The sequence below is a fragment of the Choloepus didactylus genome, chromosome 4, assembly GCF_015220235.1.
Source record: "Choloepus didactylus isolate mChoDid1 chromosome 4, mChoDid1.pri, whole genome shotgun sequence".
Taxonomy (NCBI): domain Eukaryota; kingdom Metazoa; phylum Chordata; class Mammalia; order Pilosa; family Megalonychidae; genus Choloepus; species Choloepus didactylus.
This window is the reverse complement of record NC_051310.1, coordinates 95,650,656-95,675,748: the sequence shown is the minus strand read 5'-3', so window position 1 is coordinate 95,675,748 and position 25,093 is coordinate 95,650,656. Positions and strand designations below refer to the sequence as shown.

The 25,093-nt window shown below is 38.4% G+C and overlaps 1 protein-coding gene across 4 annotated transcripts in view; it reads right to left on the bottom strand.

The window, feature by feature from the left end:
* Positions 1-25,093, bottom strand: part of SH3GL3 (SH3 domain containing GRB2 like 3, endophilin A3) — a 185,606-nt gene that overhangs the window by 65,675 nt on the left and 94,838 nt on the right. For 3 of the 4 annotated variants that reach the window (XM_037833187.1, XM_037833186.1, XM_037833185.1), the window contains exons 2-6: positions 20,025-20,093; positions 14,146-14,218; positions 11,114-11,257; positions 7,173-7,306; positions 2,792-2,950 (exon numbers count right to left, since the gene is read on the bottom strand). In XM_037833187.1, the coding sequence (XP_037689115.1) occupies positions 2,792-2,950; positions 7,173-7,306; positions 11,114-11,257; positions 14,146-14,218; positions 20,025-20,093 (579 nt within the window). Of the gene's footprint in view, positions 1-2,791; positions 2,951-7,172; positions 7,307-11,113; positions 11,258-14,145; positions 14,219-20,024; positions 20,094-25,093 lie in introns of those variants that run through there. The other variant, XM_037833188.1, reaches the window with a different exon arrangement.

Below are 25,093 nucleotides of genomic sequence, written 5' to 3'. Positions count from 1 at the left end.
AGGGCTAGTAACAGGGCTGAGGGTTCAATGCAAGCCCCACTCTACCACGTATTGGTACTCTGTCTTTCCCCCAACAAATTATGCCCACTGTTTATCCCCAAGCACCAGGCAATTTCAGTATTACCATTTCAGGTCCAATGGATGAAGTGGAGAATTCCTATGCCTTGTCTAGTCAACAGGAGAGACTGCCATACCCCTTGGACATGGCATTGACACACTGGCTCAAAAAATAACAAGGTGGTCCCCTTCTAATTCTAATTGCTGTTGCTGCAAGAAGAGAATGAAGACAGTCTTCTGGAGCTTACATAATAATTTGTTAGTTTTCTGGACTATAAAGCTGAGAAGAGGAGAGATTAAAGCTAGTGGGCCATGACAGAAGGATCATCCCCTGTACCCCCTGAGCATCTCTATCACGGGGTGCTCAGCAAATGGTAGCTCTTGTCAGTGTCATCATCACCACCACCAGTATCTTTATCACCAAAATTATCAATACCATAACAATCAAATAATCATAGCAAAGAAGGTAACCCCTGCAGCTAAAGATGGCACAAGGAAAGGACAGAGGAGAAAGGGAAGATGTCTAGTTCCAAGGCTACCTGGATTCATTATTTTGGTCTCCTCCCACCTCAAAGGCTGGTTCTCAGGGGCTTAGGGAAAAGGGTTGGGTAGAATTATCCAGGCCAGTCCCTATGCCAGCTGAGTACCTGCCTGATGCAGGTGTAGAAGACAGATCCTGGGCTAAGGAAGCAGCCCAGACTCCGCAGAGCCAAATAGGGGTATCCCACTCACCTACAGGTAAACTCCCCACTGGAAACATTTGGGCAAGCACTGCAATTTATGCCTCTGCTGGACCAACACTAGGGGCCCCTGTGGGTGAGTTAAGATCTACTTCTAGGTTGGGGGAGGGGGAAAAGAAGGGCAACCTATTTGTGGCAAGCAGAATACTCACCACCATCAAAGAATGGACAAATGATTGGATTTTTATAACAAAGAGATTATCTCTGACTTTTGACTGATATGGAGGGGAAAACTGAGGTCTTTTAGGTCAGCTGCCAAGGCAAGGGCCGAGAAGCTGAGTACAGGCTTCTCTAGATGCAGAACTTTGCAAAAACTCATCATCATGATTCACGAACGAAGATAATGAAAAAGCACATGGTTAGGCAGCAGGCCTGACACACAAGATACACAAGCTTAAACCCACCTCCAATGGGCATGGGCTGGCAGGGCAATGATTGTGATGTATCTAACACATGTTATATGTCAAAAAGAGTTCCATGGATAAACAAAACATGGTACATACACACGATGGACTACTATTCAGCCGTAAGAAGGAATGAGGTTCTGAAACATGCTGCAACATGGATTAACCTAGAAAACATTATGCTTGGTGAAGTAAGCAAAGCACCTAAGGACAAGTAGGGTATGATTCTGCTTACGTGAAATATCTAAAAATAGCAAATACGTAGTGAGAGAAAGTAGATTAAAGGTTACCAGGAGATGGAAGATGGGTGAAAAGGGGAGTGGTGGTTTGGTGGGTGTAAAGTGTACATTTTAGAATTTTCCAAATAAAATTAGTTTTTAAAGAAAACACTGTCTAAATATTTCAAAGACTTTTTTAAATATAGCAATCGGAGACAAACAAAACAATAGCCTTTTGCTTGGAGAAATTTTCAAGAGGAAATTTATATTTTTAAAGGAAAACAAACCCAAAACAGAAAAATAGAGCAAATTATTACACCTCCTCCCATGTCCCATAAAATGAAAAAGCCTAGAAAAAATTTAAAAGGAGAAACACAATATGGTGCACTTTTTAGTACTTGATGGTTTAATGGGCATGGGGAAATTTTAAATTGGCTTCTCTAGAATTAATACTTTGCAATATTGGACATAATTCTCACACACATCATCACGGCAAATAAAAGGTACTCAGTGCATTTTGTTTGACTAAAAATCAAAACATGCAAAACCTCGGTGTAACTCTTAATAAACTACTATAGGTACAACATGGTTTTGAGGATAAGCAAGTCCCGTGATTTGTCCCCACAGATTTCAAAGTACAAGAAATAGGTCCAGGGATGGCTCAGGCTGCCGCTAAAGCCAGGCTTAAGGCAAGGGCTCCAGAGCAAGGCAGGTGGCCGAAGCCTCTTCCACTAAGCACTGAAAAATGCCACCAAGGCAAAGAAGGGCAGCCCTTAGCCAGCATGTTGTCAGCTGGGGGTGACTGTCCCCTATATTTCCATTTAATCTGATGCAACTGGACAAATAAAAGCTGAGTGGCAAGAATCACATACGATAGAATATTGGCATCTGTGACAGATTTGTCCCAAGACCTTCACACTCCCCAAGTTCAAAAATGCCAGTAGAGTACAGCTGAAAAAACTAAGTCACTCTTTTATAACCAGAATGGTCAGCCGTGACAAGTAAATGCATCAGAGAGCTGAGTGATGAGAGAATCTCTAGCTCACTAAGAGATCTGCTTTCCCTGTCTCACAGAGTGCTTTTCACGGTCTTAGAAAAACTGAAAATTACCATGTGACATGGGCTTTCTGTTCTGTGAAACAACAAGTGCTTTGGCCTCAAATTTGAAGGTCTACCATGCAATTTCCCCAACAACTCCACCTTCCCAGGGCCTCCTCTCTGGAAAATTCCTGGGAGACACAGAGGCTTCCTGAGAGATTCCGGACACTTTTATAACAACTAAGGACCTAGAGCTTCTCAACATGCTGATACTAGTCATTTATTCAATGATGTTTATTTACATTAAAGTCTCCAGTTTGGTTTAAATACTTACATCATTTTCTAAAAAATTAAACATGCTTCTTTCAGCCAACTCCTTTGACTCTTCAAATTTTTCTACCGCTTGTCTGATTTCTTCATCTGGTATCTTACCTACTCGCTTCCTTTTATAATCGTAATCCAGGCGGCGGCCTTCCAGCTTTTTCAGGTGGTGCTAAAAGAGAGAAACAGAGTCAGTCAGAGAACTGTTACACTTAAAATGTGGCACAAAGAAATCATCATTATTTCTATAAAGGCAGTCATTGTTTCTTCCTAGCCTAAATCCTTGGGGGCAGGAACCCAGCTCATGCTTCTTTTATATACACCTCAGCATGTACTGGAGGATCCTTTCACTGAAGGTACTCAAGGATATTTGAACGAATGGATGGATGACTGAATGAATGAAGATCTATAGGATAAAGATGCAGAATCTTTATAGAACCACTCACTTCATCTCTCTTAATGTCTAGATTATTTCTAACCAAATTAACTAATCCGAAAATATAGACATTTTTTTCTGCACTATTTTCAACTCCCCACTATCAAGTAGAATATAAACACACAAATATCTAGTGTCCCCTAGAATATTTACAGATCTTCCATAAAGTTCCCAAACAATTGTAGAATAAGTTGAATAAATGCTATCAATCAATGTGATACAGCAGAGGAGAGCTACTCACAGACAACGTCTGAAATGGTGAAATTTCTGAAAAATATTTCAAACTTTTTAATAAAATACAACAATTATAACCAATAGAGCTGTCCATTCATGGAATGGGCTGCCTTGCGTGACAGTAAGTTCCTTGTCACAGTTTGTATTCAAGCAGAGGACCCCATGTCAGAAACACTGTAGAGAAAATACCTAAACAAGGGAAGGGAGGGGCCTCTGAGAATTTATGATTGTAATCCTTGGAAACCAGATATTTAACATCTAAAGTGTATAAGTAAACTGAGTGTCCCATTCAAACATGTGAGTAACCTACATTATTCATTTTAGTGGGAAGCACTGGTTCTAACTTTCGTAACGATTAGGTGAAAAGAGCATATGGGTCAAAATAAGAAGCGTCTCACTTATATGTTCTGGGGGCTTTGGGCAAGTCCCTAAATTCCTCTGTGCCTCCAATGTGCAGATATAAAATGGGGACAAGGATGACTAGCCTGGATACTTGTAGGTGAAGAAATGTTTGTGAAAGCCCTTTGAAACCACATTAAATGAACAGGCTCTCCACCCCTGATTTCCGGGATAGTTCATAGACTATGAAAGGCCTTTTGAATCTTTTATCCCTTTGTCATCTATAGAATTTAAGTTTTGATTTATAGAGTTCCTATATCAAACAGCCCCCAAGTACCAAGAGATGCCATTGAAAAAATATTTTGTTGCACAGGGAACTGCAACATTTAGGAATAAGTGCAATTTACACTCTTTCCCTCACTACTCAGGACCCATGTCTGCATCTGTAACTAGCTATCCTACTGATCCAAGCCCAAAGGAAAAGCAGAATCATCCAGTGGACTTTCCCTATGACCTTCCTCACAGCCATATAAGGAGAAATGACATTTTATACTTCACCAAAAGAGGTATTTGGTTTTAAGACCCTGCATTTGGGGAAGATGTTTGGGCATCACACACCCCAAAATGTCACATCCTCTCTAGAATCATTCATTCAATAAAGATTTTGAGCACAAACCATTTGCCACACAGTATGGCAATGATAATAGGACAAAACATGGTTCCTTACCCTGAGGAATTCACTGCCCATTGAGAGAAAAAGACAACAAAATAACAGCAGCAAAGTTCCCAGCACAGGTAGCTACTGGGGCTCACAGAAGGAGCTCCGAATTAAGTCTGGGGAAAGATCTGCCAAGGAAAGACTCCCTGAGCTGAGATCAAGGTGAGCGTGATCAACAGAAGAGGTAAAAGGAGAAAGACAACACATACAGACACAGCACAATGAGAAGCTTCTCCCAGAAACTCCAAGTAAGTCGGTGCAGCTGGACAGAAAGTTCAGGTGGGAAAAGGGTAGCAATAAGGCTGTAAAGGGAAGGAGGGCTAATTAAGGGACAAGGCATTGGATCTTTAGCCTATCGTTGAAGGGGGGGTGCTCTAACTGCACCGTGAAGGGTGAGATTGAGGCCAGGAGTCAAGGGCTGCTGTGCTGATGTGTGTAAACGTTAACGAGAAGAAGCCAATAGACAGAAAGGGACTCAGGGGCCCAATGGGTGACTGGCTAAGGGTACAAGAAGAGACAGAGGGAGACAGAACATGAGTAATGAGGCTGAGGGGTGTACAGGTGAGAGAGTGGGATGTTCAAGGAGTCCCTGAATGGTAGGTTTCATTTTTCCTTCTACCTTCCTGAACTCCCCTTCATATTCTATGGTTTCAGCATAAACTCTAAATGCCGATTCTTATATCCAGGGTTTCCCATGACTCCCAGCCCCTGATCCCCTCAAAGCCCCCACATGCACCCCATGCCCTGGCCATACCACAGAGCTGAGGTTCCTGACCTGTCCAATCTCATGCCTGGAACATTGCTTGTGCTGGATGTTCACCCTACACCAGTCTGGTTGCTTCCCCACCTCCAGAAGCCTCCCCTGACCCAGCCAGGCTGAGGGGCACCCTCCACGGTGCTCCTGGGCTTGCCTTTCCAACAGCATCTCTCATAATGTATCAGAACTGCTCACTTGTCGCTTTCGCTGCGTCTGGGAGCTTCATGGGGACATATGCTAGGTCACATTTAGCCAGAATCCAACACAGCTGCAATTCACAAGCAGGTCCTCAACATGCAGTTGTTGGATGAATAAATGAATGAACAAACCAATGAAGAACTGATTGACATCCATATTAGCTCCTTCCTGGCTCCTAGATTGTGCAGTCCATTATACAACCAGAGAAGATCATACACTCTCCACCCCCACCACCCCCACAGGCAACACTAATGGGGGGTTCACGTTTCTCATTAAGTCCTAGAAAGGCTGGGCTGGAACAGCTGTTCTCAAACTTCAGCTACATCAGAATCACTTGGAGGACTTATTAAAACACAGACTGCTGGGCCCCATCCACAGAATTCCTGATTCAGCAGTCCTCGGGGAAGGCCTGAGAATTTGCATTTTTAACAACTTCGCAGGTGATGCTGATGCTGGTGGCCCGGGGACCACACATTGAGAACCTCTGGGCTGGAAGAAAGGAACAGGAGGCATCTCCAAGGTTTAAATGACCTCCAGGCTGGCCAGGGTTTTATTCAGATCCTCCTTGAGGGCACCTGGGGAAGGTCTTCTGGGCAGCTGTATGAGAGGGCACTCCAGGAAGGCCTCAACGCAGACTGGACCTCCAGAGCTAGAAGTCCTTGGAGGAGTAGAAGTCTCAGGGCTGTTTTTACACATCTACAAAAACACCACCAAGCAAGCAAGTTGCATGTAATTACCTACAGGTCCCTGAAAGGTCCCATGTTTGCTTTGGCAGGCCATTTTAAAGAGTTTCCCAACTGAAAATGTCAATTCCTAGATGCAGATATCCTTGAGAGATAATGAAAAATAATTACCACTAGTGCAACATCTCAGAAGATATAACTAATAGGGTATGATTCTGATCATCAAAAACCCATGGCAAAGTTAAGGAACCATTTTTTTACATGAGAAATGGCTGAAGAAAATATGGATTTTAAGCCTGGCTTCTAGTGGTCATTAATAAGATACAGAATTTTAAAGCTGGAAGAGGCATGGTTGGTTGTTGGGGATGATTAAGGTAGCATGTATAAAATCCACCCTCAGCGATGCCGGAGATATGCAACATGGCCACTAGGGCTGATGCACTAACGGCTTAAGTTGCCCTCAGCCTTCTTTACGGAAGTGATAGCCGTTCACGCCTAAGATTCGCGCCTAGAGTGCTAGCTTTACAATCTCCTTCTATCCCAGCAACAGTAGCTACCAATCCTGTGCTAGCCTTACATCTGCCATCCGCCCTAGCAACAGCAGCAACCAATCCTAGACCGCCACCCGTCCTTGCTAGCCACTCCCCCCTCTCTCCTAGAGTATATATGCTCTGCCCCCTCAATAAAGATTTGCAGCTTGATCAGAATCTTTGTCTTGCTGTCATTCCTCGTGTCTCTTGTCCCATACCATTCCTCCCTCACAGGATTTGGAGCTTTCCGTTGAACGTCCCGCAGGCCGGGACAGTTGGTATCCCCACCCATTGCCATGCCCCCACGCCCACAGCACACAGGGCTCATTGACCCTGATACTCTTTCCCAGTGATCCTAGATAATAATTATAACTGAGTTATTTTCTCACTATCCACAAGAGGATGGTTTCACCCAGTCCCTACAGAAATGCTAAAATGACTTTAAATATAAATGTTAATTTAAGTAGCAACAGGTGTATTTATAACCTGGAAGACTTACCCCAATCTCTTTTAAATCTTTGTCTTGTAATAACTGAAGAGGATCAATAAAAGTTTGTTTTACATTAATATCAAGAGCATCTTTCACCTCAGCCATTAGCTTCAGGGATTCACCAACTTCTATCAATGCATTGCCTTGAACAGAAAATGAAAATAGAGGTGATTCAGGTGAGTATGCTAAGGAAGCAGTGACATTTATTTAATATGTTCCCAAAAGTTTGTAGATGATGGTGTAACAAGGTTCTCATTCCTGGGACCTTTGAGTCTGTGTCCTAGGAAAAAGAAAAAAGAAAATCTTCCTGTTTTCTACATTTTGCTGTCTACATTCTAGAGTATCCCCTATCCCCACCATATAAAATAAAACACCCCAAGGCACTTTAACCATTTTGGCCACTAGATGGGGGTAAAACTACTTAAAAAAATTTTTTTTAGAAGTGTACTTTTGTGAATTCCTGGCACCAAGAGTTCTTTAGAAGCTCAAGAACAAAATCTCTCTTCATAAACAATAAAAGGATTCATTCATCAAGGGCTAAGTATTAACCAATAAAGATTACAATAGAAATAAACAAACAAAACCTCATCTCAACTTCCAGCAATCCAGTTCCTATATTCTTTAGACAATTCTATAGCTCCCCACCCTCTCTGATGTTACAGAAAGCCTGGAGGTGTCACACAGGACATTTTTTAGCAGGGTAGACAGTGTCTGCTCTTGCAATGAGGCTAGGACACCCTTCCAGGGCTTGGGCAGAGAGAGGCAGCTTTTGCTGGAGTGGGCCCTGGACTCTTGGCCACGGCTAATATGCAGTAATTTGCAATTCCAGGTGTCTTGACTGCTGTGCACAGTGAAGCTGCATGATCTCTAAAAGATATCCCTAGGAAACATGCACTGAACGGAAGTATTTTTCCTGTATTTGGGGTCTTCCAAATTGATTTCATAAAAAAAGGTGGAACTTGAGGCCTCTCAACTCGAAGACTTGAAGAAGAGCTTAAGGTCTAGCTAAAGTTTGACCTTCAAGCCAATTCAACTACCCATTAAGGACATGCAGTTTATTCACCTGTAAACAGAAATAGCAATATCTGCCTCATCTCACTTTTTATGTGTGTGTGTGTGTGTGTGCACGTGCATGTGTTAAATAAAATAGTGTATATTGTAGGACCTTGCAAAATATCAACGGAAACTGTTCCTCTAAACTAAACTGGGCAGCTTTAGAACCACTGGTAGCTTCTTCCTCCTGGGAGGCCAAACTCCCTTAATTTTCCTCTCCAGCATCTGGTTCCAAATTTTTCCACAATTGAGATGGGCTGTCTTTCCCTAGTCTGGGAACTCCATCCCCTCCAACTGACCATAAACAGCAGGTATTGCTTCTGAGCCCACCATGTGTTCTATCACCAGTACCAGCGTCTCAGATACAGTCCATTTAGCTTTGACAAAATACAGTTTCAAATATGTTTCCTTAAAGACGAAAGATTACTTTCTGAGCATTGGCTGTCACCTCTCTGGAACAACATTCCCTCCCCTTGTCCAAGATTTGCAGCATCAAATTTCACAAGGGCACACAGCTTGGCCTTGACCTCTTGAGGAGCTTGAACTTTAGGAAGCTCAGGAAGTGGCTCCCCAAAAGAAAGCATCTTACAGGACAGCCTCTTCCTTCAAACAGCCCTCCTGACATCAGCTCCCTTCTTTAACCCAAGTTCTCTTAGGTTACTGGGAACTTGTGGGGCTACCAAACTATCTGGCCTTTGAAGCCCCCGTCCCGTCACCGTAGCCAGGGACACAGCAGGATGTCCTTGGATTTCAGAGCCTTCCTGCCAGGCTCTGTCTACTCCCTCAACCTGATCTGCCTTCAGGGTGAGAAACAGGTTTCTAGTCCCCATTCACCAATGGAATAAAATAAAATTCACATTATACTGCTCTGAAGGATACTGTTACCTTCTGTCACTTATTAATGCTTTAATATATGGGATTTTTTAAAAGCTTATGAGTGTGTGCCCTATAAAGTAGGAACTGATTTTAACGTGCTTTTTTCCTCATCTGATTTTCAATTACCTCAGCACTATTATTTTGGTGATCTGCATATCTACGCTGGTTTGTAACAATGACTTAGTCAGACTTCAACTATCCACATATATAATGGTTTGTGTGTGGGCTCACTATTCTGTTCATTTACTGTATTTGCTACAACAAATTGTTTTAATTACCATGACATTATAATTATACATTTATACAAAAAAAAGTTTATGAAAGATCTTTTCCCAAATTTCCTACAATAATTACCACAGTTAAATATTAGAATTCCCAATTTCTTTACTCTGCCTTGTTACCACCATCTGAATAGCAAATGTGCCCAATTCTCCTGGAATATGTAATTTATTAAAGTCAATGCTCTTCCAATTTAATTTACAAATTTAAATTCAATTTCATTTAATTAAGATTAAATTTAATCTTAATAAAAATTTAATGAGTTTTTTTAGAAAGAGGACTTAAAATGACTAAATTTCATCATAAAAACAAATGAGTATATCTATGAAATAACGGGAAATTTTAGTAAAATATATTAGAATATATTAAGAGGCAATCGAACAAAACAGAAGTAGATCAAGAAAACTGAAGAGAAAGAACAGACACAAACTTAAAATATAAAAACTTAGTAGATAATAAAAGGGTCATCTCAAATCACAGGGAAAAGGTTGGACTTCTTAATAAAGTGTCAAGACAGTTGACTGTTAGGAAACAAAATCAGAAACCTATGCACAATATACTTTCAATAAACTCAAAAACTTGAAATTTTAAAGATAAAGAAACATATTTATCAAAAGAAAGTATAAATAAACATTTACATAATTTGCAGAGTGGGATGAGATGGAAAAGTCTTTCTAAACATGACATCAGAGCAAAATACCAGGGAGACTAATGAGCTCCATTTCATAAAAACCAAAAATTTTTCTCCATGAAAATACCATATACAGGGTCAGAAGATAAACACTAAACTGGGACAAAACTTTCTCAATATATAAGGTAGGCTAAGCACAAATATCCTGATCATTTAAAATACTCATAAATAAGCTATTTTAAAAATGAAGGCTCCAATGGAAAAACAGGCAAAGACACAAAGGCACAATTCACAAAAATGATGAAAAATATGAAAAAAAATTCTCCCTCACACATAATCAAAATATGAAGTCAAAACAGCAGCAAGTTATTTTTATACATTACATATTAAATTATTAGTTACTTAAAAGTAATCTTGTCAGGCAACATACTCTCACAGACTCCTGGCAGAAATATCAAATTGGTATCACCTTTTCCAGAAGGTCATTTGGGAATATGCTTCAAACATCTGAAAAATGGGTATACACTTAGACAAGCAAATTCACTTATATAAAAGAATTGCATCTAAAATCATGATTTTGGCCATCCCAAAGACTGATCTATAAAGATGGTCATTATAAATACTATGAACTGACCTATAAAGATGGTCATTATAAATACTATGAATTTTTTTTTACGTAAAGGAAAACATCTGAATATCCAGTAAACGGGATCTGTTGAACACACTGTGATACATGGAGTATTAAGCAGCCTTTTAAAACAATATTGTAGATTATTTTATCACATGGATCGTAACACAGTCAGTGGGGAAAAAAGCCGATTACAAAAGAGTACGTATTCTGTAGGCCATTTTTATTTTTTAAAGGTATATGTGAATACACATGACAAAAGGTGCAGAACAAAGAGTTTAATGGGGGGCTGTCACTGGGTTATGGGATGGTGGGTGATGTTAACATATTTTTTTAGTTGCCTGTTTTTCTAAATCTTCTGCAATATACACAAATGATTTTCATAATATGAAAAAGCAAAGAAAGGTGTTAATGGATTGCACATAACCCAACACCCGCGAGGGCAATGCCCTCTGCTCGTCCGGGTGCTCTGCGCATGCTCACCGAACGTGGAGTCGTCCCCGAGCTCCTTCCCGTACTTCAGCATACAGTCGGCCAGCAAGCTTTCTGTCTGTGGGTACCCGGTGGTTTTCACCTGACCTCGGATCTTCGACATAGTGTTCAGCATTCCTAGCTTAGCTCTGTATGCTTAAAAACATTGTCATTTGTAATTCCTTAAAGTTATAAGGTGGAGAGAAAGGTACATAGCACTGAAAATACGCAACGGCCAAAATCGAGAAGACGTGAGAAAAAAATGGCGGAGACCGGAAGCAGGATGGGCTTTGTACGCCCTATTTTCTCACATGATTTTGTCATTTTTTTGTTTTTGTTTTTGTTTTTAACTGAGGTTGGTACTGAGCATGCTGTTGCACAGCCATAATGGAAAAGAGAAAAATTACAGAACACAATGTTGACTCCAAATTTTAGTAACTGGGGTCATTATCAGCACCACCCTTGGAGTGAGACAGTTAAAAACGTTGGGAATTGCTGATGCATTAACTCAGACATTGACATCCTGCAGCCAATTAATTGTTCCTAGAACTAATTTTTGGGGAGAAAACGGTAGTAAACTCAGAATAGTATTGCTGAGATATATGTTTCAAACTACTAACTTGTGGTAGATGGTCCTCATGCCCCATTCTGCCGACAGCCGGATGGAGGTCTCTGTAGTCTGCGTGGGGCACAGATCCACGATACGGTGCCGGCCAGCCCTGTGCTCCTGGTGCCAGCTCAGTTCCCCTAGCCCTCAAGAAGCACTGAGCAATAGCTGCCTCTTTTCTCTGGCTTAGGCAATGAGTATTTATTAATTCTAACCTACCAAACCTGCATCTTCCCCTGCCTTTCCTACATTCACAGCCTGCCAGATCTGCAACTTGGGAGCCATTTCTGACTCTTCTCCACCATCTCCTAAATGTATCCAGCCACTGCATCTCATTGAATTCCCCCTTGGAGGGCATCTTGTATCTCCCCTTTCCTTCCCACTGTTACCATCTTATTATGGGCTTTGTCCTCACGTCTTCAACCCTTCCTTTATATCATCCCATTGAGCACCTTCAGTTTGCTTTTAGACCTGTTTTTTTAAAAATGAGTATTTTGCTAATCCCTGGCCCTGTGCAACCCATGGTGCTAATGAATGGGATACAGACAGACCTAAGACAGCTTCTGCCCTCCAGGAGCTCATGGTCTTGTCATTGGAAAGAAAACACCCATGATGTATTTATAAGAATGAAGTTTTGGGTGGAGCAGGGAGAGGAAAAGACAGCCATATGCTGAAAAATGATGGAAAGGTGCCTAAAAAGTGCAGAAATGTTATAAGTAAAAGTGTGGGGCTGAGAATGCTTATGGTATAATCAGTGGTCAAAGTAGGCCACTTTGGCCCAGGAAGAAATTGATACAGGAAGAAATGGGAGATATCTATGGGAAAATGCGACTATAAATCGAACACCAGTAAAGGATTGGGGATTTTCTTCTGTACCCCAGAAAGTGACTCACGTACTAGCTTGTGGTACTTCAGACAATTCTAGCCAGCAAAGGGATAAATTTTATGTTATTTTACTTTAATAATTACATATTTATTTTAACATATTCTAGATCACTACTTCTCAAATTGTAATGTGCATGCAAATCACCTGAGGATCCTGTTAAAATGCAGAGTCTGATTCAGTTGGACTGGGATAAGCCCCAAATTCTGCATTTCTGGCAGTCTCCCAGAGGATGCCAATAGGTTTGTGGGCCACAGTTTGAGTATTGAGGCTTTAGACGCCTTTTCGAACCCTGCTGGCCTTCACCTCAAAACACTTACCCTTCTGGACCTAGGTCATGCAGACCTCACTCCACCACAACACACATACGTACACATACACCCTCCACTCCTGTTTCCCTCTGTCAGCGGGGTGGGAGGGTGGATATGGGATGTAGCTGGCATGTGAGTGGGAGCAATTAAATTGGATTAGAGGTTGTTAGGCCTCCTTTCATCTTCTCTGGACATAACTGGAAGCCTGTAGACATGTGGACACCTTCATTATTGGTCAGCACCTCCCTACTCCATTTGAATGTCAGCACTTTTAGGGCGGGGTCTCTGTCCAACTTAACAGTGTTTTCCCAGCACCCAGGAAAGCCCCTGTCATGGAGGAGGCAATTATTAAATATTTGATAAACTTGTTTATCAGAAAAAGGAACTTGTGTGGTTCACCTCAATCATTGATGAGGTTAGGGAAGAGAAAAACGATTATAGTTTTTAATGCTATAATCATCTATACAGTTTTAAAAAATTCTATCTGCCATCCTCCTTGGATATAACCTTTTATAAAATATATGCTTTTAAAGCTTTACCTTCTAGATTTTCAGGTGTTTAGGTCTGTGTTGATTCCTACAGTCAGCAGAAACACAGTAACTACATGCAAAGGATAAATTCCTAAAAAGAGGCAGCTTCAGAAATCCACAGAACTCAAGGCTGAGGCGCCCTCTACTGATATCTATAATTTACAACCTCACAAAACCTCATCAATGGATACAGCTTTGGGACCTAAGAATCAGACTTCCTGGTGAGAAGCTGATGTAACACAGATTTTCTAATGTTGTTTTTCATATTTGTCCGGTTTCATTTATTCAGCATCTGAGCCATGAAGTGAAATTAATTTAAATTAATATACCTCTTTAGAACCGGATGACAGAAATTAAGATTTTAAAAGGGGAAATAAGACTGAATAAGAAAAATGCTTATAAAATGTTGGGTGGGTTTCTGAAGCATCTCATTAAAATATTTTTGCTTAGCGGTGCCTTGTTACTAAGATCAAGACTTCATCCAAATAATGTCATCATAGTTTACAGAGGACTTGCTCTGTTTCTCATCAGCTAGAATTCACTCTGCTATCTTCTTTTGTCACCAGAGACTCAACTTTAAAAAACTGAATTTCATTATTTGGACACAGAGGACATTGCTTCTAGATCAGGTCAACAATGTGGCAAGTAAGCATGGTTATTAGGGTCCACGACAGAAAATGAACAAAATATTTCAAGACATTTTCCAACTTTACCTGGATTTGGCTGAAGATATTCTGTGGATTTTGAAAGAATTTCTGCAACAGCTTTACTGGTAACATCTATTTTCTTAAAAAAAACAAAAAAGCAGCACATGAAAATGTTAGAAAATACATAGAAGAAGAAATAGAAAAGTAATTTTCATTGATTTAATACTTCAAAAAACCATTACTATGATTCTAATTCACAAGAATGTTTTCAATGTTTTGGGAAGAAGCAGTATTTTCTCATTTTTTTATTTTGTGACATTACCTTCTCCCAGTGATGCTGGAGAACATTAACTTGTTTTTCTTTTTAACATTAAAATGAATATTATTGTATATATTTAGAGAACTTGGGAAAGTTCTTATGCTCCATCCATTTATTGGATATTCTCTCTAAACCAAGACTAGGCATTACTAAGCCAAACATTCCTTATCTGCTGGGTGAACTTGAATTTCCATATGTATATAGGGCTGCCATAATAATGATCCATAGAAGAAACTTCCTCAGTAAATCAACAATGAAAGAATCATCACCATTACTAATATAACTAAAATAAGCATATTAATTTGCATGGGGTTAGAAGAATTTAACACCAGAGTTTTCTCTGCCAGATTAATACTGAATCTTTTCTTCCACAAAACTATTCCTGGACTTTCTGGCTGTTTGTTAACCAGAAGACTAATGCAAGAATATTCAATAAAGCTAAATATGCAAATATCAGCAGCTTCATTTTATACCATCAATAGCTCAAAAGAATTTGTAAAGAAAACAGATCTCATTAACAAGCGCAATAAAATATGGCAATATCAAGTATTAGGTATTATAAGGGTGTGGAGTAATGGGCCTTTTCACTGCACAATTGAGCATGCAAAATAACACAATCTTTTACCTATTAATGCGCACACATTTTGAGCCAGCTCTTATACTTCTAGGGATTCATCAAATGGAAACACACTAGCAAATTGCAATGATGTAAAAAAATGCTCATTAGAACATTGTATGTATTATTAAAAATTGAAAACAGCTAAATGATAATCAATAGAAACTTGATTGGATAAATTGTGAAGCATCTTAAATAAAGGAATACACTTTAGTAATGAGGAGAAACAATTAAGGAAGATCTATATGTCCTAGGGAGATACCCACAGTACATTGTTAAGGAAAAAAGCAAGTTGCAGAGGGACTTACATAGGAAAAAAATCATTTTTGTAATTTAAAACAGTATGATCTAAATTTCTTTGTCTGATAGGCCAGGTCAGGGACCCAAGTTTTCAACCAAGCAATCTCATCTAGACTGAAATTCTAATTGTTCTCCTTAGCTGAATGCCCAAATTGGGCCACGGAACTCTTTAAAGAATCAGTATAGAAATGAATCAAACGTATATTACTGAAACATGTGTTGTGTGCAAGTGCACATGTGTAAGTGTGTTTGGCCTAGTAACAAGTTTTGTGAACTTCAAGCTCTATTCAGTTGTTTATGAAGATCTTTAAAATGTATAAGAGCATTTGATCACCTAAATGTTTATGTTTTATTAAAGTTATAAGAATTTTAAGTCCTTAGGAAAATTGTGTTTTAAGTTTGGATGTCTGTCTTGATGGTATTTGATGTGAAGTGTGCAAAAATCCAATGAATTGCATTTGTAACTGTAGCTTGAAATGTCTAAGGGACTCTGCTTAATTATATAAGTGACATTAAACATTCAAGGATTTAATCCATTAAATTCATGAATTAATGAAAGAAATGAAAATTAATTTAAAATGTTTATCATTTTTATACCAAAATTACTAAATTTATAAATGATTAATAAGTTCAGCTTCAAGCCAAAGAAAAACCGATTGAGGTTTATAACTTTAATAAATTGAATATTAATTAAAACAGAACTTGGAGTGTCACTTTCCATGTTTAAAATCCTTCTTAGGCATGAAAAGCCACCAGGAAGTTGAGAGTCACCTCTGGAGGATGACAATGAGTTAGAAAATGGGGACATTTTCCACTTTAAACGTCTTCAATATCCTCTGGAAAAAAAGGTTAAAATAAGCTATGCTTTCTTTTACAATATAAAAAATGATTCAAAAGGCATTTCCTCTGTTACATATGAAATGCTGACTGGTGATGGCTCTAAATTTTGCCACCGATCATTATTGGCATGATAGACACTAAGAAACAAATGACCAAAAGACTCACAAGGGCCCTGCAATCCCTGATGAGGATACACTGGAGCTGCTGCTTCCAGGCCAGCCCAGGAATTGAAATTGGAAATAAGTCCTTCCTAAGTTATAGAGGATGCCCACTACACATGCTGGCAAATATGGGCAGTCAATATGAATGTTAAAAAAAAATAATTCATGCAGTTAAAAAAATAATAAAACATAAAACTTCCTTCTTAGAATAACTGGACATGTTTTAGTGATGTGTTTATTTATGTGTGTGTTCAGGTTACCAAAATGCTATGCAAATAGCCTGGCAAACCATCAGAGAAAAGAAGGGAAGGTCGAGAGTTGAAAATGATTTCTGTAAAATCGACCTAATGTGAAGGCATCTTTGCCAGTTGATTAAGTCGGGAATTTCTATCTAATGTTGGCACCCTGGCCCGGAGGCATCCTCAGGCTTATGTTACTGTAGCCTAAGAGAGTTAGAGAGCTACTAGGAGCCCTGGTTTCTGATTGTTTATAGTGTTTTCTTTAATAATAATAAAAAGAAGTAGGAGGTGGGGGAGGGAGAAAAAGAGGAAGCGAGAGAAGGGAAAAGTAGGGGGAGGAGAAGAAAAAGAAGAATCCATGTCTGTGGTTATATCTTCTTTCTTATTCTTTATGTAAGTTGTGTTTTTCCCTTTTTTCCCTCTTGGTCAGACTGGAATGAGTTTATCATTGTATGGCTTTCCAGAACAAGTTCTTGGTTTATTTATTGATTCTTTTTGTTGTTATTGTTTTATATTTCATTAATCTCTCCTTTCATCTGTACTGATTTCTTCCTCCTACCTAGAGTAATTTAATTTGTTGTTATTTCCCTAGCTTCTTGGAAATGAATGCTTTATTCATTTTCTCCCAACATTTATTTTCTATTAAATGCATTTAAGATTTAGACATGTACCACAGATTTTTATAAGTGGAATTCTGTCACTCATGACTAAATAATCTATTATTTTACTTTACATTTCCTCTTTAAACCAAGAATTATTTTTATGTTTTTAAATTTCCAAACACCCAGAATTTGGGAGCCATGCCCTCCTTGTGATCAGAGTCTGACCTCCATGAATTTAGTTTTGGAAATTTATTAAGTTTTTAAATCCTGTGGCCTAATACGTGATTAATTATGGTAATGGTTCCAAAGGTATTTGAAAAGAATGTACATTTTCTATTTGAAGAATGCAGATGTCTGTCTATATTTAATGTAAGTCATATTTTATGTAAATCCTCCATGAACCTATCTATTCTTTGTCCAATTAATCTGTTTTTTTTATGAGAGAGATACGTGAAATCTACTTCAATTTTTGTCATTTCTCCATGTATTTCTGACAGCTTTTGCCTTACATATTTACATGTTATGTTGTGCGGTGCATAATGGTTCAAAACTATTATAACTTCCTGACTGCATCTGTTTATAATTTTTTTATAAAACCTTTTACCATCTAGTACCTTTTTGCATAAAATTTTACTTTGACATTGCTCTTCCACTTTTGTGTGTTATCATTTGCCGTATAATCTTTCTCCATTACTTTGTCATTTCTGTGCCATGTTTTAGGTGGGTCAGATCACATGAAATTCATCGCTTCCTGAAAGTCCTTAAAATTCTGGTGCACAGATTATACATTTCTACACTTTTCACTATTGTTATATTAATATATTTTATTTTTATATTTATACTGTTATTCACTGGTTTTGAGGAGATAAGAGAGATTTCAGTCCAGCATCTGAAACTGAAACTCCTGAAATGTACTTTTTAAGTTTAACATTTGAAGTGAATCATTTTTTGAGTTATAAAATTATACATAATATCTCTAGATATCAAGAGATTTTTTTAAAGTAATTTTAGGTATGTAAATGATGTTAAATATTTCCATTTTTCAATTTTCAGAAGTTAACTTATTTTCAAAAGCAAAAATAAAGTAACTTTTTCTCTTCATGACATTAACATTTCTAGAAACTTAATAGCTCTCATCTAGAAAACAGGGAAGACAGGATGACCAGGGTCAGGGCATCCTAAAGAGAATACTTCACGAAGCCACAGCTTGGGGCTGGACTTCTGTCTCCATCATCTTTTGACATTTTTGCAACTTGCTATATCCTGTAATCTCAATGTTACTCTTGGAGGCAGATGCCTTCCTTTATCTCCTTCTGCTCTCATCTGAGGAGTCTAATTATTAACATAAGGCTTTGCTTCAGCCAGATATTTCAAATGGCCAAGCCCTAATCAACGGGAGTCCCAAAATACCTAGGTCCCTATCTGAGGCTCTATAAAAGTTTCACTCACAAAGTTTATTTTTCAAAAACCTAAATCCTCCAGAGTGTTCCCATGCCAGATAAGTCCCAGAACCCAGAGCCAATAGCCTCTTCAAGAACATCAACCAGATGCAGCCCCATTCCCCATTATGTTGACACCCCTTTTCAATATGAACAAGTTAGGGTGGTCACTGCCTAGACAACCCTGAAGATCGAGAAAGTGACTAAACGAGAGGAAGGGGTAGCAACAGACAAGATAGGATTTAACAAAGGATTACAAATACTGAATCTTTATATAAATATTTTTTAGATGCTGGGGTGTTAGAATAGCTAGAAGGAAATAACTGAAATGGTAGAACTGTAATCCATTAACATTCTTTGAAATTTCTCTATAGCTACTCGTTAAATTATACTTTGAAAGTTATCACCTCTGTGTATATATATTTCACAAAAAGGAAATAAACTGTGGAACTGTAATCCATAACATTCTCTGAAATTTGCTATATAACTACTTGTTAAATCGTACTTTGAAATGTATCACCTTTCTACATATATGTTATATTTCACAGTAAGGAAATAACTGAAATTGTGGAACTATAACCCATTACATTCTTTGAAATTTGCTCTCTACTTGTTAAGTTGTATTTTGAAAGTTATCACTTTTCTGTATATATGTTATATTTCACAATAAAAAGTTTTTTTAAAGAAAAGGTTTTGTTTAAATGACAAAGGGGAAGGAAACTGAGAAAGTTTGTGATCCCAGTTCTGCCTCCATCTAAACAACTCCAAACAACTAACCAGGAAACATCTTAAGAGTCTTAGATTCTACAATCTATAGATTGCCATATTTTCCTAAATGCTTTCAAATACATGAAATTTTTGCTTAATTCTGACAACACTCGTGATACAAGCAAAGCATACAATATTATCCTTGTGTTAAAATTCAAAAAGAAAGATGAAATAGCTTATCCAAATTCATACTGCTAGCTCTAGTGACAGAACCAGGATAAAGTTATTTGTCATGCAGCTGCTGTGACACATGGGAAACAGAGTCAGATATTCAACACAATAAAACAATCTTTATATATTTGAAGGGTCTTGTCCCAGAAATAGATCTTAATCCTCCAAAACATGTAACCACAAGTGTTTTGGCCTTTTCTTTCACAAACTAGTTGCCAAGATTGCCCATCCTTTGAGCATTTTACTTCTTTCCACCAGAGGGAACCAGTAAGCCATGTCTCATCTTCATGAACCTGCTCAGATTGGATGTGGAATTATATCCAGGATATATAATTTGGGTTTGGAATTATGAAAGAATTGCCCTTGGGACTCCATAATTCATGCCTGTGTTTAAACATCCTGGTTTCCCACTCTAATATATTTTACAGTGTCAGTATCTCACAATGAAAGTTAATTTGTAATACAATTTACATATTAAAATTTCTCTTACCCTTTCCATGTCATAAAATTCTTCATCTAGTTTTGTTCCTTCAACACCACTTATTTTTTCACTAATTAGCTGCAGAAATAAACACAAGCAATTGCATCACGTAATTATTCCTTATCACAGCTTTTGACCTAAATTATTTTAAAAAGAAAAAAACAACTTTAACTTGCTGGATTTTTTTAACTAAATCCTTTAAGACAATTGTTGGAAAGAAGAATCATATTTCAGGACAGTGAAAAACATACACTTCTGGTTCATGCAATAGATATTTATTACACACCTACTATCTGTAAGGCACATGGTAAGTGCTCTAGTAGAACCAAAGATAAATAAGAGTGGATCCTTGTTGTCCATGATCACACGGTCCAGCAGAAGAGTTAATACACAAACACACAACTTAAATATAAGGAAGGAATAAAAGAACAAAAAATAATAGTACTGGGTACAACTTATTGTAAATATTCTAAGTGGCAGGCACTTCGGTGATGCATAGAAGGGATTCTGAGAGCCCACAGGAGGTGCAGTGGGGCAGGGGGCAATCGTCCAGAATCCTGTTTCCTAAGACTTGGCATTTGAGCTATTGCACTGCCAGCATTGAAGGGAAGACCTTCTGGGATGAGGCAGCATGCACAAAGAGCAGGAATGTATAGGGCAGAGTTTCTGTACCTCGGCACTGATGACACTTGGACAAGCTAGTTCTTTGTTGTGGGACCCACCCTGTACATTGTAGGATGTTTAGCAGTATCCTTAGCCTCTACCCTGAAGATGCCAGCAGCACACGTGCGCATGTGTGCACACGCACATGCATACATGCACACGCGCACACACACACACACGTACACACCCCAACTGAGACAACCAAAAATGATTCCAGACATTGCCAATTATCTTTTGGGGACCAAAATCATCCTTGGATGAGAACCATTGGTGTAGGGCAAATGTGCTCAGGAAACAACTAGGAATTTGGCTTAACTATACTGAGGAGTGCTCAAGGGAAAATGGAGGAAAATAAGATCTGAAAGGTAGGCAGGAGCCCGATCACACAGATTCTGGAATGCAAGCTAAAGAATATGATTGAGACGTCCCTAAAGATTCTCCATGGAACACGATGCAATCAGAGAAACCTTTTAGAAATCAACCCTGGTATCAGTGTATGTTGGATTAGAGAACAAGGAGCATTGACTGGAAGAAAAATATACATTAAATCACTTTCCTTAGAAAAGTATTTCAAGATAATTTGTTTATAGTTTTAAAATATGTACATGAATGTGAAAAAAATCAGTAGTAAAGAGGTGACCATCAATCAATGGTTAAAGGTTTGCAGATTGTTTTAAATGCAAGTGTGGTTTGCTGCTACTATTTGGGTCATATGTTGCATGCACTGTGTTATCATTTAATAAGAGGAATATAAGTGAAGGAGACAGTATTTAACTTAAATCTAAAGTGTGAGAAGGAATTACTTTGGAGAGCATAGATATGATTACAAAAATGGAACAATTCTCCATCCTTCCCGTACCTATGACTTTGCAGTTTCTAACATTGAAAGTTAGTGACTACTCCCCTACTCCTTGAATCAGGAACTGGTCTTGTGATTTGGATTGGCCAACAAGATGTGGGAGAAGTGCTGCTACACCAGTCCTGAGCCTTGAATGCTTCTACTCACTCCCTTGGTCCCTGAAGCCACCACGTGAACTGGCCTGGGTTAGCTCTGCTGGATGATAAGAGAGATGTGGCCAGCCAATGCCGAGAACCAGAGCCGATTAGCTGACCAGTTGCATGAGAAAACCCAGTTAAAATCAGAAAAACTCCCAGATGAGGCCACCTAGTTGACAAGTCCACAAAAGTAGGAGCTAAATAAATTGTTGATAATTTTGGGGTCCTAGGATAGGAGTAATCATATTTTATATATAGGAGGGTTGTGAATATTCATGGCCAGAACTGGTAAATTCTAAGAATGGTCACAATTCCCCACCCTTCCCTGTATCCATGCCCCTTTTTAATCTGACATTTTAGCTACCTCCATCAAGAGTTGGAGTCATTTAGTTGATTCATTAACAATGAACTCATGGCCAACTTATCTAACACATATATTTTCTTAAGGCACATCATAGCCTTCTTGCATTTAGGAACACTAGACAGCACTTCAGCACTACTTATGGAGTAATTTCAAACAGCAAAATCACCAACAAAAAAGCACAAAATGCAAAAAACATGGCACTAAATATACTGCATAAAGGACATTTGCTTACAGTATGAGAGCTGATACAAGAAGTCAGAGCATTGCCTTGTTCGACCCCAGCTGGGAACATGGGTATCAGGCAACTCAAACATTTTCCCACTCTGCACATGTCCGCAAATGACCATGGAAGCACTGCAAGTATTCAACTGGAGGTTATAAGTTAATTTTAGTGAGTAGGCAGATTTGCAGATACACAAACCATGAATATTGAAGGTCAACTGTAATACTATGTATATTATAGCATAATACCCTACCAGCACATTGGTAATAAACCAATGTTTTCTGATCCAAAAGAAAACAGGAAAGGGGGGAATGGACTTAAGGGATGGCTAATGGAAACCACAAAATAAGACAGTAATAATACGTTTAAATAGACTTGTCATTATTATAATATTAAATGAATTAAACTCAACATATTATTAGACTGGTTTTTTAAAATCTGGCTATATTCTGCTACAAAGAGACAGACTTAAAACAAAACCAAACAGAAAGATTGAAAGTAAATGGATAAAATATGCATAATAGGAAGACACTAATCAAAACAATTCTGATAGCAATAATATCAGACAAAAAGACTTTAAATCAATCATTAATAGGGACAGAGACACACGACCTAAAAATAAAAGGCACAATCCACAAAAAGGTGCTACGGTAATGATGTTGAATCCATCTAACAGCATAATCTCAAAATACATAATGCAAAAACTTAAAGAAATACTGAAACTGACAAATCCATAATTATAATAGTTTTGTTTCAAACAAAACTCTATCAGAAATTGTTTGATCAAACACAGTAAAAATCTTGGAAAGGATATAAACAATTTGAATGAACAAATTAATAACCTCAATCAAAAATGTACATATACATGTATCTTCCTCCAGCGAACAAATAGAAAGTATACATTCTTTGCAAGTATACCTGGAACATTACAAAACCTGACCGTGTACTAGGGTGCAAAATCAATCAATACCATCTAGAACATGTTCCTTGACCGTAATGCAATTAAATTAGAAATCAATAATAAGAATAATTACTTATACATGTACAAAATCTTAGAATTCAGACCTAAATAACAATGGGCTAAAAATGAATTCCCAATAGAAATTACATAAATCTTTTAACAACAATGAAAATATTACAAATGAAAACCTGTGGGATGCAGCAAAAGTAGTATTTAGTAGTGGGTTTTTAATTTTTAAACATATTTTTAAGTACGTTTTTAAATTTTTTTCTCAAAATAACATGACAACTTAACATTTCAAACTGACACAATGTCATTCTATCTAATTCAACAAGCATCTGAAAGTCTGCTTTCGTTCCAACTCTGCAAATATGCGAGAGACGTAAAGATCACCCACAAGCCCGCTGAGAAGCCAGAAACGTAAACAAATAGCCCCGACGCAATGGGGGAAGTACAATTCCATAATAGGGAGATGCAGAACTTGGTATTAGAACTCACATTGAAGGAAGCAAACTATAGGCAAATAATATGGATGAGAAAGTGGCAGGAAAGTTTCAGAACAGAGTCTAGAAAGAAATATAAAATTCACCAGAGAGATGAGAGAAGAGCCATTCTGGCAGGGAGTCTATCCTTCACAAAGACATGAATAATTAAAATAAAAGAGAGATGTTCATGAAACAGCATACCATAATTCAATAGGGATAACTGATATGAAAGACTGAATCCAAATGAAGGGGAACATACAGGCAGGCAGGGGGGCCAGATCATTAGGCTGAACTTCATCCTGCAATGGAGATTTTTAAGCAGGTGAGTGATGTGTGGGTCTCCCAGGTGGCCAAGGGAAGACTGTACTGGAGGAGAACCAGGAAGTGGACAAGGAGAGCAGATGGAGATAATAGGAGACATGCACTATATGAAGAGATAGACTGGGGAAGAGGGTGTCAAAATTTCACTCTAAAACTCTCCTACGCTGTTCAGCTTCAAATACAAGCTGCCCTCACTTATTCAGCTTCCCCATCACAAATTTTATCTCTGACCTGGGCTCCACAGATGGAAGCTTCAAATCTAAACTACAGATGTGTGGCTAAGTCAATGTGGCAGCGTAATTTTCCTCAATTGAAAAAAAAGAGGATTTATGTTGCAAATTAAACCCATCTCAGGATATTCTAGTACCACAGTCAGAGATAAAATCCTTACCCACTTCTTACTTCTTGGCAGGCTCCAATTTCATCATTAATAGGAACATAAAAAACCATTCCCAAATACTAAAACAGAACACGGACAAACTGTAAAAGAAATTTATTTGGTAAACATGAAGCTTCTGCATTTGGCTTTTCATGTCCTGTGTTAGATTTATAATGGTAAATGTTAACATAGCCTTGACCTTCTTCTTGTGCAAATAAGTTTTCAAAGAAACCTTGGCTTTTCCATCTTCTTCCCTTTTATGAAGCAAGAAATAAAACATCAAGAAAGCCAGAACCTAGGAGAAAATGTAAAAAGCAAAATTTATACATCGGGACTTTAGAAATTGATCTACAACAGTGTTTTCCAATATGTGTACCATAGAACGAACAGTAGCTCCTTGGGATGTGAATGAGGTTCAGGCGAAAAAAAAAAAAAAGGCTCTTTGACCATGTAAGTGGGGAAGTTGCTGGGATGAAAAAAATTAAACCAATTTCTTTACCAAAGAACTTTTCCAAGGCTTTAAAATGCCAGTGGGGAGGGTCGGGCAAGATGGCGGCATAGAGAGGAGTGGAAGCTAAGTAGTCCCCCTGGAACAACTACAAAAAACCAGAAACAACTAGTAAATAATCCAGAATAGCTGCGGGGGGACAAACGAGACCATCCATTCATCATACACCAACCTGAAT